General features: G+C 35.1%; 1 protein-coding gene across 3 annotated transcripts in view; it reads right to left on the bottom strand.

Annotated features, from left to right (window-relative positions):
• Dcp2 (decapping mRNA 2) overlaps positions 1-17,223 on the bottom strand; it is a 42,333-nt gene extending 25,110 nt beyond the window's left edge. For 2 of the 3 annotated variants that reach the window (XM_015488593.2, XM_048791965.1), the window contains exons 1-4: positions 16,955-17,223; positions 6,442-6,593; positions 2,817-2,944; positions 2,307-2,405 (exon numbers count right to left, since the gene is read on the bottom strand). In XM_015488593.2, coding sequence (XP_015344079.1) covers positions 2,307-2,405; positions 2,817-2,944; positions 6,442-6,593; positions 16,955-17,007 — 432 coding nt within the window. In that variant the 5' untranslated portion in view covers positions 17,008-17,223. Of the gene's footprint in view, positions 1-2,306; positions 2,406-2,816; positions 2,947-6,441; positions 6,594-16,954 lie in introns of those variants that run through there. The other variant, XM_048791966.1, reaches the window with a different exon arrangement.
• Between the last annotated feature and the right edge of the window lie 219 nt (positions 17,224-17,442).

The raw sequence follows: 17,442 nt of genomic DNA, 5'->3' as shown, positions 1-17,442 counted from the left end.
CTGCTTACTATCAGACCTTAGGCTTGTTACTTACCTGCTTTGTTTCTCAATTCCCACATCTCTAAAATGGAAATAACAGTCTCCTGTAACACAGGTTTAGTATCTCCTTTCTGAACTGCTTGCAACCAAAAGTGTTTCAGATTTTGGAGTTTTCTGGATTAAGAACACTCAACTTCTTGTTATCTTCCCTCCCAGAAGACTCGCCTTAGGTCCTATCATCCACACTCTATTGTCCCAATTCTCATGCCTTAAGAATAAAGTTTATTTTCTTACAAACTCTGATGAGTTATAATTTATATTACTAAAATTATTACTACATGGACAGAGAAACCTTTTATCTTAGCAACCCAGAGCAGAAAATTAAGATAAACCAAAGAGAAAACTGAATGCTTCAATTGACAAGTTAACTGCTCTTCTGTCTTTCCTTAAATATCCTATTTCTACATTGTTCTGATTCTTTACAATATGGTATACAAAACTTGTTGGGAGAAGGGTGCTAGCAAGGATGCATTAAATGCCTTGGGTATGGGGCAGTTCAGTTTTGCAAGCTGAGATAATTGATTTTCCCCATGTTCATCCAAGAAGATTCAATTATAGAAATTGCACCCAGTTGAACCTAAATTTCTGTCAATTCCAATTAATGGAATGTCCTTTCCAGAACTTGATGACTTCCTTGCTGGGTTAAGAGTAGTCTAACTATATGTACTTGACTGCAGATCAATTCCTCTAAGTAGTATATCACGGTACTTATTTTGTCCTTTCTTATGAGTAAGAGAACTACTAAGTTGGAGGATATAAAGAAACTGCTCCATTGTACCCCCATCACCTACAGAAAGCAAAGGAAAAGCTCTCAGGGGATGTGTTAACTTCCCACCTTCTCCCCAACAAGTTTCGGTTTTACAGGTTGTACATAAACCTTCACTTACTTGAATACAACCACTCTATCTATAAGCTGTAGAAATACTAACTTGCTTCAGACTGAATTTAAAATACACAGTATTTCTAATCATTCTTTTAATCCTGCTCCAAAGTAAATCCCACTTAACAGTTTTTCTGTGGTAAATTAACCACTAGTAGTTTATAAGAATTTGAACTTTTATTCCTAACAGTTATATGCAAATTTAAACTAGGCAATATACACTACTACAAAACATATAAGGCAATGGCTTCTAATAAAACATGCCCCCAAATCCATATTACCATCTTAAAAAAAAAAAATCTCGAAATCATTATCACTTTAGATTTTTTTCCTCAAGAATAATACTTCTAGTTATGAAAAACCCATGAGAGTGACTCTCCTTAAAAAATTCATTTAGATGTGGCTAATAAATTCATTTGGATGTGGCACAGTGGTTGAGTGCCCCTGAGTTCAATTCCCAGTGCCAAATAAATAAATAAATAGATTCATTTTACAGAGGTTAAATGACTTCCCCTAAGACTCCATAGTCTATTAAGTAACAAAGCCTATACCGAAATAAAAGTCTTTCTGCTCCTCAGCCAGTCTTCCTTCAATTATATCATATTTCCTTCAGGTTAACTTCTCAAATCTCAAGGATAAAGTATACTGTGATAAAGAATAAAAAACTGGGGCTAGGGCTGTAGCTCAGTGGTGAACACTTGCCTAGCATGTGTGAGGCATTGAGTTTGATTCTCAGCACCACATATAAATAAATAAAATAAAGGTCCATGAACAACTAAAAATAAATAAATAAATAACTGGGTAGTACACAGTACTCAAGGTATTATTAATTAATGCCAATGAATGATAATGACATTTGTTGATATTAAAGTTCAGAGACTACTATGGACTACAGCTAACTGGTAAAATAGAATTTTAAGTAAGAACAAATATGAGATATCCATTCTAAACAAAGCTAGCTGGTGACAGACTTAAAAAAAAAAAAAAAAAAAGGATAATTTGCAACAGGTTTTTGAGCAACAAATACAATTTCTTAGAAAACCCTGAATTGCACACTTGTCTAAAAGTTAAAATTATAAAACAAGACAAGGAATATAATAACCAAAAAGTTTTACCAGTTGCCAATCCAATTGTTAAGTCAAAGATGGAAAATATATCATCATAAAGAAAGAAGCAAAAGAGATTAGTTTAAAAATAAACAATGAAAGAAAATGGAAACACATAATAACAGAGAGATGCAGACAAAACTGCTGGTTATATCAAAAGTTAACTCATGTACTCAAGTTTTGGAAAGAGTATTAAGACTGTCCAAGAGTATCTCTAACAAAGCTTAAAAACATTTGGAAACTAAGAGCCAAATTTACTGTTTCAAACTTCTATAACTTACCTCTCTAGCAGCACAATCATGAGGAGCTTCTTCTTTATTTACTTTTCCTTTTGGAAATCCCCAGCCTGATTTTGCTAAGTACCCCTGAACCAGTAGTACCTACAATACAAGCAGAAATAAAAATCAAACTTACTCCCCCTTTCCTATGCTCTTTTCTAAAATCAAAGGTGATTTTCTATTAGCACCAATAATTTCATATAGCATTTCATTTGGTATAGGTATCTTCCATGAGTCTAAATATACTACTATTAATGCAAAGGAAAGAATTGTATTTAAAAATATTTTTTTCAAAAATGAAATAACAATGTTCACTAAGCTATAACTGCAATAAGTATAAAATCTTAAGATACAGAATGTAGATAAAACATGGAAAATTTGGCCTTTCAAGTACTAAACATCTAAGATTCATTCATTCTTAATTCAGAATACTATATAACAAATGTTAATAGGCTAAAAACTGACAGTTGATGACCATTTCACTAAAAAAAATCTTATTTTTATTACACTCACATTTTCAAGTGTCTCATCAAGAATAATTGCACCATATGTTGGTACTCCCATTTTATATTCCTTCCATTCATCCAAAATTTTTTCCACATCTTCACCTTGAGGCAGCAAAAATGGACAATGATTGAAGAGTATAAATAAGTGTTAAGGAAGCTACTTCCTCCCTTAATACAGCTTGAGAAATTATTTACAGAAAGAGACCTATTTAAGTCAATTGTGTATTTTATATGAAATTACTCAAACCTTCACTTTAACCTTTTTGCTTTTTCCACATTTGTTTTCTCTTGAACAAATCACTGTTAATTTCTCCATTTAGCCTAGAAACAAATCAAGTAAATTTTGAATACTTAAGAGTCCCAGATCCCTGAATTAACACAAATGAACTTGGAATCCACATCTCAAATATTTATTACATCAGAGTCAACAGACACTGAAACTGACAGCAAGAAGCAGAAGCACAAGTACATTGCTAAAAGGAAGCAAGTACATGCATATTGCTAAAAGGAAGAAAGAGGAGGAAAAAATAAAGCAGTCAATTCTAAAAAGTAGAACTAGGATGTACACACTATTTTCTACTTTTCTATTTCTTAAACATATCTATGTATTGATTTTATAATGAGAAATCATTTTAAAGATTTAGATTTACTAAGTATTATAGAGGAAGGTAAATCTGGATATTAAGGAATGTATAGCAAGTTTCAAAAGGAACTGTGTATTAAGCTATCCTAAAATTGGACAATGTAAAGTACTAGGGGGAAAAAAGATCCAAAACCCCAAACCATGAAATGGTGTGCTCAGCCTTCTGATATTCTGTGCCTTCAAAAGCCTCATCACTGTGATCCTCTTAATTACAAAAAGTGTGGTGAAAATTATAATTTATATTTAAGGATTCCCAAACCCTTTGTAAAAACTTGTTTTCTCTGTATTTTCAATTTAATGTTAATATAAAGACATAATATGAGCATATTTTCAATTATTCACAAGGCCACAGATATGAAATACTAGCACTTAATTTCAGAGACCATACTTGTACTAGTACTACTTAAACTTACTGTGGGTTACTAAAAACAGAAGAAACTTAATATATATGCATTAGGATATAGAGAAAAGCCCAAATTGTACACTTGCATTAGGGTCAAAAGATATTTCAACATAACACAGGAATTTTTGTAACAGAATAAGAAAAGGTAGTAGAATTGGTAGTATAAGAAATGTCAAACTCAAAAGAACCTTTAAGTAAGCATGTTAACATTAAACGAGATGTTTGGGCAAACACATAACATTAAATTCATTTAATTAAATTGGAATTTTATGAGTCCTACAACTTTGTATTGTAAAATATGTCCTGGTTTTATAGCTCTAACAAGAACCAAAAAGGCCTTTGGCAAATCCCAAAGTCAACTATCTATGATAACACCAAAATGAAAAGATGGGCACAAAGCTAATCTCAATAAAATTATTCCCTTCTCTTGGGGAGGAAAAAAAAAGATGAAAATTTGGATATAACATTAACCATCCCACAACACCTGTGGTTCCAGAGGGGCTTTCTAAGATTCTGAAAGGTATTTCCCAATAAAGGTCCTACTTTACATGTTTTAGTAAAAGTCCTTATTTATGTATTACAAAGTCATCACAGATTTTTAAAAAATCTAACCAAAGCATAAATTTTGAATGATATTTTTTCCATTTTAAACTTAACCATAGAGAAACTAATGTAAAAAGACCCTAATAATAGATAACTTGCAGTGGTTATCTATAATCAGGATACATATCCAGTTTTGTTGTTTTCTCTTCCTTTTCTCTATGCTGTTACTAGTACTTTTAAGGTACATCTATCTCCCCACAAGATGAAACTTCCATCATAAAAATTATCTAACTTTTCTATCCATTAAATTTATTTAAAAAGAAAAACAAACTGGATGTAGTTGCACAAGCCTAGAGTCCCAGCTGTTGCGAAGGCTGAGAAGGATCATTTGAGAGCAGGAATCTGGAAACAGCAAGGTCCTGACTCAAATTAAAAAAAAAAAAGAAAGAAAGAAAGAAAAAAGGATAAAAATATTAAATGAGAAATTAACCAACTAAGTTTGGAAACTATGTGCTTCATTTTTCAATTTTTCCCTATTCCAACACCCTCACAAAAAAAAACAAATTGACTGAACCAACTGACTACTATTCAAAATACATTTGCAAATTACAGTTAAAAAGTATTTGCTAAAGATAGAGAACAGATCAGCAGCTGCCAGGATGTGAATGAATGGCATGGGGAGGGAAGAAGGGAATAAATTGGCTTTTTCCCCCCATAGGGTGATAAAAATGCTCTGGAATTAGATAACAATGATCATTCCACATATCTATGACATACTAAGAACAACTAACTGTACACTTTTAAAAAAGCAAATTCTGTTATGTGAATGATATAATTTTTAAAAAGTCAAAAGCTAAAACAGAATGTTAATAACACCAACACTGAGAGACCCTTATCTAAAGTAATCCAGTCCCTTAGTATCAGCCATTTCTAATCACATCACTCTTCCACCATCTTTGTAGTACTTATAAAAACACCTTATTTATGGGTTTACTTGCTTATGGTCTAAATGTCCCTTCCACCCTTAACTAAACACAACCTTCATGAAATCAGGAAGAAAAAAAGAAAGAAAATTATCTGTTAAGTAGTTGCCCAAGTCCATAATGAACAAGTAATAAAAAGACATCCATCTCCCTATAAATCTTTTACCCTCCTATTTAAAAAATAGTACTTCAATTCAACCATGATAGCAGAAATTTGTATCATTTTTATTTGATAACATATTTAATTTGAAAAAGCTTAGAACATGCCATAATTGATAACTATCATTTCTAATTTTTTATTAAAATTCTTGACAATTGACTTCCTTAAATCTCAAACCAAATTATTTTGAGTCTTACATCTTCATTACTGGACTACCCAGTATTTTGAAGAAAAGGACAGAGTGAAGTTAGACTGATGAAAGAATTCAAGCATCTTAAATATCCACACCACTGAGTGCTTACTGAAGAAAAGCCATAAGACTATGACCAATCTACAGAAGAGCAAACAGAGGTACAGAAGAGTCCCAAAATTTGCCCAAATATACACAGCTGGTTAATAGGAAAGACAGGATACTAACAAAGGGAACAGAACTCATGATTATTAACTTGTATGGCAAATAGTAAATATTCAGTAATTATTTAAGAAATTTCTAAATAAATTGGAAAAGTCATCTCTTTAAAGATTACCTAGTTAAATGATACAGTTAGAATCAAGTAAAAACAGATCAATTATAAAAATAGGCTGTTTACAAAAAAGCCAAAATTTATTTCCAATCAATGTACATTAAGGAGTCCTAATGTAGAAATAAGACTACTAAATTATGTCATACACACACACAAAAAACTTTTTTTGGCAACCCAGGGCCTCAATGATGCTAGGCAAGCCTTCTACCATACAGCTACATCCCTAGTCCTTACTATGTATATTTGACAATATTTACAAGTCAAGGATATGTTATCCAGTAGGTTAAAAGTCTCAAAGACAAGCAAAAGGAAATTTGTGCTGAAATATTTTATCAACAAGAATGAAAGACAGTCATGACATTAATGAAAAGGATATCAGCTTTTGCAAAGTCTCTTATCCCACACTGAGGTAATCCTGGTGTGTTCTGCATGTAGAAATCCAAGTAAAACCAATGGGCAAGTTCAATCTGAAAACACACTCGGATTGCATTGTCTCTTTCCTCGCTGGGAATATGCAAAATAAATCGGCTGTCAAAAACAAAACACAAAAAAAATTACATTTACAAACTATAACAATTTATTTTAAACTACTTAATTGCTTCACCCCTGACCTACCAACTTAGAAAAGAGACCAAGAGCAGTCTTGTTCAAGGAAGCAAACAATATCTGGGAGAAATTACCATGGGGAAGATAAGTCTTAAAAAGGGAGAAAAAGAGGAAGGAGATATCATAGGTAACTCACAAATTTAAGAGTTTATATATCTTCTGTTTACAAGATAGAAATCAACTTAAGAGCTATCGACAAATTAAAGTGAGCAAAGAAACAACTTTTACGATTTCTTCCCATATCTATGTAACATTTCCAAGAATATATGCAAATATATTCATATAATTCACTAAAAAGTATGTTTCATTATCTGTTTAATCTTCGCATGAAAACTAAAGGTCTTTTAAGAACCTTCCTTTCCAATTACGAAAGCTGTTTTGATTATAAAATGGTAAGGCCAATCTCCATTGATTTTTCTGTCTTTCCTCTGCCTGGCTGTTCCCAGATATGGGCAGTTCTATGAGGTATATACAGCATGGTTTTCTAGCCTAAAACCAAACAGGGGAGCCAGGGAGCCCCAGGGAAAGCAAAAGTACTAGGGAGATAGCACTAGAGAGATAGCAGAGGGACAACAGCTCTAGAAAATGACCACTTAAAATTATTTATGAACTCTGGGGTTCAACCCTGATCTGTGCATGCTCAGATTAGAATATAAATAGTCCATTATAATTGTGGAAAACTGAACTATAAAAACAGACCACTGTTGGGCTGGGGATGTGGCTCAGGCAGTGGCGCACTCGCCTGGCATGCGTGCGGCCTGGGTTCGATCCTCAGCACCACATACAAACAAAGATGCTGTGTCCGCCGAAAAAACTGAAAAATAAATATTAAAAAATTCTCTCTCTCTCTCTCTCTCTCCCTCCCTCCCTCCCTCTTTCAAAAAAAAAAGCAATGTGTCTATTTTCTTAGTTTGGGACATTTTCTATTGATTTCAATTGTAGAAAACGAAGGATTAACTATTCTCACACTTCACACTCTTTCTCATCTTTCCATTCTTCCAACAAAATTATATCACAGTTTTGGTTAGTTTCTCAATGTTGGCACAACATTCTAAAGAAGGTAATTCTATTAAAGGGGGCTACCCTGTGTGCTGTAGGATGGTCAGCAGCATCTGCAGTCTCTATCCTTTAGATCTTTTAAAAAAAAAAAAAAAAAAAAANTATAAGAGACAGTATATATATATATATATATATTTTTTAGTTGTAGTTGAACACAACATCTTTATTTATTTTTATGTGGTGCTGAGGATTAAACCCAGGGCCTAGCACATGCTAGGCGAGCGCTCTACTGCTGAGCCACAACCCCAGTCCCTATCCTTTTAGATCTCAATAGAACTACCTGCCATGTTATGACAATCAAAAATATCTCCAAATACTACCAAGTGTTTCCTAAGAGGAACAAAATCACTCCCAGTTTATGATTACCGAGCTAGATGTGTTAAATAAAAATTACAGTATGATACTGGTTTGGACTAAGCTCTTACAGTAAACCCCAAATGGACAAGTTAAATTTCAAAAAGGAGTCAAGACAACTCAATTATTACCCGACCTTCCAAAAAATTAGGAGATAATAACTGATTTCCCAAGGGCCAAAGTCAATGACAATGAAACCAGATGAAAATGAAGTCCCCTTTGCTTTAATTCTTACAAAACAAAAAACCTGACATTAAGCTATCAATTATTTTTCTATTGTTCTATGTCCCTCTCCCTGCCTTATAAGGAAAGTATCGTCCATAGGGCAAGTCCACTCTATTCTTTCTGTCTTCAGCCCTCTTCTGACTATAAAACCAATCTCTTCTGCTCAGCTTACTGGAATACTTACGATGTTTTATAGAAGTAAGTGTTGCCCAATTCTAGACAAGACCTTTAAAATTTGTTGCCACCTTATCTTTTGACAGAGGAGCATTCTGTTTATATTATGACTGTAAATGCAATTAACAACTAAATCATGTGGTAAACTGTGAAACTGTGATTACTTTATTTCTTGCACAATCTCCTACTTGCCCCATGATTAAAAATTGTCATTGTTGCCTTTGCTTTTATTTTCTCTATAAAGTACCTGTCACTAATTCAACATTCTACTAGTTTTCCCAACTTTCCCCTCAAGATGTCAACTCAGATCCATGTTTAACCTTAAAGACTGCCCTTAAATATTGTGATGTGTTCCAATTAATGACATTTATCTTTTACTTCTGGTACATATCTGTCATACTGTCCTTTCATTACCCAGTGCAACTGCTGCACATCCTGGCTTGCCTCTCATCACTAACTATGCTTATCTTTGAGAACAGGACACCTAGAGGTGAGAAGCTCCTTCCTTGATTATCAGCAGAAATAGTCCAGGTCCACTATGGCCACCTAAATGACTGCTTATAGGTTCCTTTTTTGGCTTTAGCACACAGATCAGAAAAAGGTCTCTTTGGGGGATCTCTCTCTTGAGAAGGGCCAATAGATCTGATAGTTTACACTTTCGCTAGCATCCACCAGGTTCCCTATTTCTTCATCCTGTAGTAGATATCCTTGTCTTCCTCCTCTTCAATTAACCTTGTTTTCATACTCCCATACATTCTGAAAGAAGAATGCAGGGAAGATAAGTATTGAGACACTGCACTACTGAAAATATCTTTATCCTCACACTGATCCTTTCCCCCACTCAGTCTAGATGCTTCTAAAGATCTTCCTTCTGTCCTGGTGTTCTAAAATTTTCCAGTGTCTCTCTCTCCCCCCACCCTTTTTTTAATCCACTCCATTGTACAGCCACTCAATGGACTATTCATTTGCAAATTCATACCTGAAAGACCTCGTGGACCAATTCTCTAATGATTGTTTCTTCTCATACTCCCTGTCTCTGATCTTTGCCCCTCTACTTTCAGGGAAACTTCTTTATCTTGCAAGTCATTTACTGTGGATTCCCCCCCCCCTCACATTTTTAGTTTCCAAAAGTTTATTTTAATTTTTAAGGTATAATTTTATAGAGTATGGGGTTTTTATTTCATGGTTATAGAAAACTACCACTCTCAGAGGATCGATGTAGTTTTAAGTTGTCTTCGATTTGCATAATCTGATTCTTCCCAATAACTTTTCTGTTAGTTTTAAGCCACTCTTTTCTGAAGAAGTGTATTTCAGATACTCATATCTGGGACACACAACAGAGCTATTTAGGAAGATTGTCAAATTATGAGGCACAACTGAAGAAATACAGGCTAAGCTGTTTAACTGGAAATCCCACTAATGTCACTATCTTTACGTCTCCTCTGAAGTTACATTGCCTGGAGAAGACTCTTCCCTATTTTGGAGATGAACAGGAAAAGAGAGCCATGAATTTTCAGCATTGAGGATATATAAATTCATTTCTCTAATTTTTCAGTATTCTCTTATACTGGAATAGACTTGACACTACTATAGCAGTTTCTCATACAGATATTTCAAATCTGCTAAGTCACTGTGATACTATGAGATATATATTTGGTTTTAGCCCCCTTTGCTGGCATGTAACTCCTAAATTTCTTAGAAAACAACAGTGTTAAAAGTCCTCTTATGCTAATGAGTTTAATCATGGCTGTGAGTTCCTGGATAGCTTCAGGATGGTGATTGGCATGGAAGAACCAAGCCTGTGATTAGAAGGCTCAAACTTTCAGTCCCAACCCCAAGTGAGGGAGGGGAGGCCTGAAGGTACTGTCATTCACCAAAGGTCAGTTATATAATCAATCATGCCTAAGTAATGAAACTGCCACAAAAATCTAGGAGTATTGGGGGGGGGGGTTTGAAAAGCTGAACACATGGAAGTTCCTGGAGAGTGACAGAGAGGGCATGGGAGCTTGGAGCCCCTTCCCACACAACCTCTCCTCATATATCTCTTCACCTGTATCCTTTGTAACACAAGGAATGGGTCGAGGGAACCATTAATTTGTAGCCCATCCAGCGATAGTTCCAGAAATCTGGACTCTCACTGATCTTGTGAGACTGAGCTCTCAACCTGTGGAATCTGACAATACCTTCAAATACATAATGTTTGAACTGGATTGAATTAGGACACCCAGGTACCGTCCACTGAAGAACTGCTTGCTTGTTTAGTGTGTATGGGGAAAACACACACACAATGGTCAGAGAGGTGCTGTGTTTACAGAGTATAGGGAAAAGTTTATCCTCGCCCCCATCCTCACAATCAAGTATCTCCTTCTGTTCTACAATTTCCAAATTTTGTTGGCTCACCACTTCACCCATTCTTTCCTTTCTTATGTCCATGCATTTTTTTTTTAAATAAAATGTCTTCAGTGAAGATGTTTACATTCATCTTTAACTAAAAATCCCATTTCAAACAAATTGCTAGAACATTAGGCACACAATACAACATTATAAGAGAATGCCTAAGTAAGGAAAAAAAGCCCACCTTATCCTACCCCAACACAGGGAAGCCTCATGTGAAGGAAGTAAGCTGGTGGATGGGAATAAGGAATAGGTCTAAAATCAAATGAAACTGTACAGAGTCTGTTTATGTAACTCAAGAATGTCCACTAGGTTTTCACTCCTTTACCAGTCAGGGGTTTCCTGTACAAGAATAAGAAAAGGAGAATAATAACTGAGGGTTCTTCTATTAATTCAAGCAGATAGCTTTGGGTGTTGGATCCTAAGCAAAGCTTCCACAGACTGCTTTCTGAACGGCCCTAAGTTTATGAGCAAAGTCCCTATCACTCACATAAAGAAAAAAACTATCAATAATAAGCCCCTCTACTATCCCATCCCAAATACGAAAAAGGCAACCAAGAATCACTCAACATCTAAAGAAAACCTGGAAAAAAAATTAAACTTAAAAAAAAAAAAAAAGACCCTGAAGAAAAAAATTCAGGAATTAGAAAATAAGGACGAAAGGTCAAAGGAAGAATTAATTAATGCCCTCAAAGAGAGTCAAAGAGCCCTTTGGAGCAAATGTATTTTTCACTTAAAACACACACACACACACACACACACACACACACACACTGAATACGAGCCCTTAGAAATTAACAATATCATTACTAAAATATACTCAACAAAAGCCTTGTAAGACAGTGTTGAGGATATTTCTTTAAGCCTGACTACTAGAAGTATTAAAAGACCTTAAAACACCTAGGAACTCCATCCAGTATTGGAAGGTCCTTAGTCATACAAGGACTTAAAAAGTTTACTCCCCCTTAACTTATCCCTTCAAAAGAAATTAATATATGCACCAGGAAAGCAAGAATAAAAATCTAGAAAGAATAAAACATGAGATTCAAGAAAGAATAAGTACCACCTGAGAATTGTGAAACTGAATTCAACTAAGTTGTTTGGGCAGTCTAAGGAGCTTCTAATCCAGATTGGACTGGGAAAGTGCAGATTTCCAAGAAGGCAGTGTATAGGAAAAAAGAATTCTGTAGAATAGTAAGACTGAGGGTTTAACAAGAAGCAGATGAGAAGTGGGGAGGCTAGAAAACTATGGAAATGTTGGGGAAAAGGGTAGACGTGAAAGAAAAACAGTCTAAATATGAAACGAAAAAAAAATTTTTTAACAGAACACCAATCTTAAAAATAAAAAGGAATTAAGAGGTCAGGAAAGTGTGTGTTGCTCAAAAACACATGTAAAAAGTTAAATTATTATGACCTTATGACCAATTAGTAGACTTTAAGGAAAAAAAAGAATCCATTTGAACACTCTCTCCTTCAAGACACTTTCAAAGAGCGCTATTGGCCACATGGGAACAAAATCTTAACCACTATACACCTGCCTTTACTGTTAAGAACAGGTACCTGGTTATACTGTATAACAAATGCTACTAATATTGTTCTGCTTTTACATTCAACAATAGTAAAAAAGTAAAATAGACTTTGGAAGGTTATAATATGGAATAGAAATACCAATCTTAATTTGTAAGTTCATTTGGACAGAAGCTGGAGAAATGATTAAGAAATGTAAAAGAGGGAGTATTAATTGCCTCACCTGATCAAACAGAGACTCAAGAGATTTTGTATGTTCAACAGAAATATAATTTTAAGTATATAAGAGTGTCAAAGGGAAACAACAGAATAGCTTAAAATTGTAATAAAAATACAATATGCTGGAGACAGGATGAGGTCAATAGTGGATGTGGTAAACTAAACCCTCACCTAATATCCACCAAGATAAACTAAATCCTTATGTTAATATCCAAAGTTAATATAACAAAAAACTGGCACAAGTATATTTTAAAATATTGATGTATCCACCAGAAGCATTCAACACAAAAGTAAAAGTCAATGCTTCTAGAAAGAACAGAAATAGAAAGGGGTAGACAAGAAACTGTTGCTTTTCATTTATAAATCCAACTGTACTGATTTTTAAAAAACATACACATGATTACATCTTTTTTATAGCTAAAAGCTTACATCATTAAGTTTGTAAGAAAAAGAAAATTTTGATACACGAAAATTACACATATTTAATGCTTTCATTTTGCAAATACTGTTGATCTGTTTTAAAGATTTAAAAGTGTATGCATATGTACGTATATGTATAGGGAAAATAATATGCCTTCCATAATTTATTATAGAAAAGCTATTTCTCAAGATGTTATCATCAATTTTCCTATAGAAACAGTAGTATGAGGATTGCAATTAGCTAAAAGAAAAGTTTCAGAATTCAACACTAAAATGGCTAACTAAAAATGAGCACAAATTGTTTAAATAACCTATGCTATCTCCAAAATAGTGGCAACATTAGTTTCCCTTTTAACAGAAGGCTGGCCTTGCCGTCTAATTTTAAAGGGGCTTTTAAAAAAAATCCCAGCCAGGCAAGGTGGCACATGCCTATAATCCCAGTAGCTTGGGAAGCTGAGGCAGAAGAATCTGAAGTTCAAAGTCAGCTTCAGCAACTTAACAAGGCCCTCAGCAACTTAGTGAAACCCTGTCTCAAAATAAAAGATAAATAAAATGGGCTAAGAATGTGGTTCAATGGTTAAGTAAGCACCATTGGGTTCATTAGCTAGTACAAAAAATAAAAATAATAATTCAAGCATTTTTTTCAAAAGGAAACAACTTATCAAACTCCAGTTTTCATTTTTAAAACATGCTTTTCAATTCTTTATAAGCAGTTTTAATTCTAGTTTATATGGTATTAAAAACTATTTGACTTGTTTTTTGACAAGTCAAAAATACATTTTTTGTATTTAACTTTAAAATGTCAAAAATCATGGTGTATCAAAGGCAAGTATCATCATAAAATGCTGATTTATTTTACCTTTATATATACTTATAATTATAAGGTGATTTTTGCCCCTAGAACATTTTAAGAGGAGTCTTCTCTTCCTTTCCTCTAACTCCACTCCACTCAGAAATAAACCAAAAATTACAGCATAGTAGAAATTCTTTTCAGATATTTCCTGTGTATACAAATACACACACACACACACACACACACACACACACTCTTAAAAATTTGTTTTAAGCAAAGGCATTTAATTTTACTAAAAAGTATTACACTCAATGGTATGATATGTATGTCTTCCACCATACAAACACTCTCCTTCAGTTTACTATTTGGTAATTGCTTTAGGAATCTGTAATGGCTACACAGTATTCCAGTAAATGAAATGTTGCAATTAAGGTATCTGAAAGATAACATTCCATATCTTATGTTGTAAGCAGACTAATGGTTACATGATCACATTTTGAAATTTTAAGTTTCCTCTACTTTTTTTTACATTAAAATCAACTTCCAAATTTCACATTTCTCCAAAATTTATTAATATGTGGCAATGGCTACAGTAGGCAAGATTCACAGGAGAATGTCATCAAAATAAATAAATAAACTGCAAAAAAACACTCTAATGCTAAGGAACAGAATGGGGTTTGAATTTATAATTCAGGAGGTATCTAAGACCTGGGCATGGTCCATCCCAGCGACTCTAAAAGCTAACGAAAGAGGATTGCAAGTTCAAAGCCAGCCTCAGCAACTTAGGCCAAAAGCAACTTAGTAAGAGCTGAGGTTATGGCTCTGTGGTAGAGCGCTTGCCTAGCATGTGTGAGGCACTAGGTTTGATCCTCAGCACCACATACAAATAAGTAAACAAAATAAAGCCATATATATAAATATATTTATATATTTATGTATATTTATATATATGGCAACTTAGTAAGATTGTCTCAAAATAAAAAATAAAAAGGACTGAAGATGTGGCTCATGGTTAAATGCACCAAGTTCAATTCTCGATTCCAAAAAGTAAACAAACAAAAAAAAGCCCAGAAAAATTTTAAATTCTAAGTGTAAATTTTTTTTAAATCACAATCAAAAGTTTGAATTATTAACATAAAAACATCTTCAAATTCATCAACAAAGGTATAAATACTAACTTTCAAAAGCATTTCAAAAAGCATTATTTTTAAAACCTGAAATATTAAGAAATGGCCATTTGGTTTTGTCACTAGTTTATAGACTAGTTAGCCCTAATTTTTTTTAATATATTACATTTTTATGTATATATCCAAACAGTAATTGTTTTTAAAAAAACTTTTTTAAATTAAAACCATTCCAAAGAGTTGTATAAGAAAATAGCTTAAATACATTCACTGGAAAATCAACTATCTGTATTTAACACTTGAGGGATATTTAACCTTACAAAACACATTTAACTATTCTGTGAACAGTTTCCATACATAGAATCATAGTGACCTATCACTTCTTTAAATGATTTAATCCTACGAAATGGCCATACTAATCCCAATACTGGTAGAAAGACTAGTTTAGATGCCTAACTAAATCAACTTTTACCTCTATTAACCCACATACAATTAACTGCTCACCTTTCCAAATACTGTTCTCTAATTTTTTTCTATCTATAAAATGAACATCCTTTAAAAAGTCTTCGTAACATGAAGAAAATGAAGATCACAATCCTATTATCTCACTTTTGATTCATGATCTTCTAGGCACTTCTCCTCATAGAAATAAATGTACCAAATTCTCTTACCAAATTTGGGATCATAGAAAGCATTTTTTTAACTTTTAAAGGTCATCTGCATCTATCATATTTCAAAAAATATAAATCTTCCATCACATGACATTCTTATTAGTTGCAAATTAGTTTACTTACTCTTCACGTATACTTTTGTGAAGTGCAAAATGCTGGACTTGGTACGGGAAAAAAGCACAGGTACTATTGGAAAAAGAAAAGGCACAGGTTTCAAATCTTGATTTTCTGAATTAAGATGAATGTGACCGTGTTTAAATTACCAAGTCTCTGCATGTTTGGGGAAAAAAAAAACATGGAAATCACTGCACCTATCAAAAAAGGGTTATTTCGAGAATTAAATAAAATGATAAATGTGAAGGGAGCATCCAATACCTAGCCCAGTAGAAACTCCACAAACTCTTTCCTTGGCATTTAAAAAAAAAATCAGCGTGAATGCGACACCACTGAATCTGACCTTTAAACACAAGTACAATAATTAAAAGTACATAAGTGTTTATCAGAGCTTTTACTCACTTGTAATCCAAATGACTTTACAATCCACATCTCTAGACGACAACTCGCTTAACTACCAAAAATTTTACTTCGAAGAAGTATTTTAAGTACATTTTACACGTGTTTGGTTATCCGAAACCACAGCTGACAAGAAAGAATGCACAAAATTTCTCCTGGGAAAGTGTACGTACCCCGAGTTAAAACCCTGCGAATGAGAATTTCCTTTCAAGTAAGATAACTGAGGGATGAAAAGAAAAGCAGCTCTCGACTTTTCCCCTCTCCCTCTCGAAGATTTTTAAGTCCTGGGAAAAAGAGAATAATAAATTCTTTTTAGGAATGTATAGAGAATGCCACGGACATAGACGAATATGCAGAAGAAAGGTTTTTAAGTTTCAAAACTGCTCCTTGCCATGGGTCCAGGTACCAGAGACCCTACGACCCAATACACTGGGGGCTTCCTACAGATTCAGAAAATGAGACGGAGGGAGGAGAAACGGTGTGTGAAAGTCAGCAACCAAAAGAGAGAGACAGAAATGGGCCGAAAATATGCTAAAGAAAACTCTGGTTCTGGACGAGCGGCTTCAACTGCGAGAAAGCGAAACCCGTGCGGATACCAAGAAAACCAGACACTGCGTGCTCAGCGCGGGAGGATGGGGGCCGTGAGAAACAGGGAGGCTGCGGCAGAAACGGAGAGGGGGCGGTGGCGGGGAAGAGTCAGCGGTGGAGAGCTGACGGCGGCGGGAGAGGAAAGCGAGGACCTGCAAGCGGGCGCGCGGAGGACGCCCGGGGGTTGGCGACCCTGAGAAGAAACCCGCAGCAGCGCAGTACCTGCAGAGATCGTCCAGGACGCTGCCAGGAATCTCCACCCGTTTGGTCTCCATGATGAGGACCCACAGCAGGAGCAGTGCATCCCGGCTCCGCGCGGCCGGGGACCGAGGGTACAGAAAAGAGGTTCCGGCTAGCCGGAGAGCGGGCTGCGGTGGCGGCAGCGGCGGCAGCTCCGACTAAAGCCTAGGGGGAAGGGGCGGGACCCGTTCACTTCCGTCCCGCTTCCTCAGCCCAGGACCCCGAGGCTGGGCCGAGGCGCGGGGCGGAGCCCCGACAGTCACGCCCCTGCCCTGCTTAAAAGGCCCAATGGGAAGCTGAAGGATTGGGAGTCTGAGAACGCTAAGCCAATGAGACGTCTGTTTATTGGTCCGTCATCTCCAATCCTTTTTCATGCTGCTCAGTTCCTGCTCGGAAAACCAACTTCCCGCCGCCTTCGACTGAGCGCCAGGACGGGTAGGCGCATGCGTATCAGGCCTCTTTTGCACCGC

This window comes from Marmota marmota, unplaced genomic scaffold, assembly GCF_001458135.2.
Source record: "Marmota marmota marmota unplaced genomic scaffold, marMar, whole genome shotgun sequence".
Taxonomy (NCBI): Eukaryota; Metazoa; Chordata; class Mammalia; order Rodentia; family Sciuridae; genus Marmota; species Marmota marmota.
This window is presented reverse-complemented; position numbering and strand designations above follow the sequence as displayed.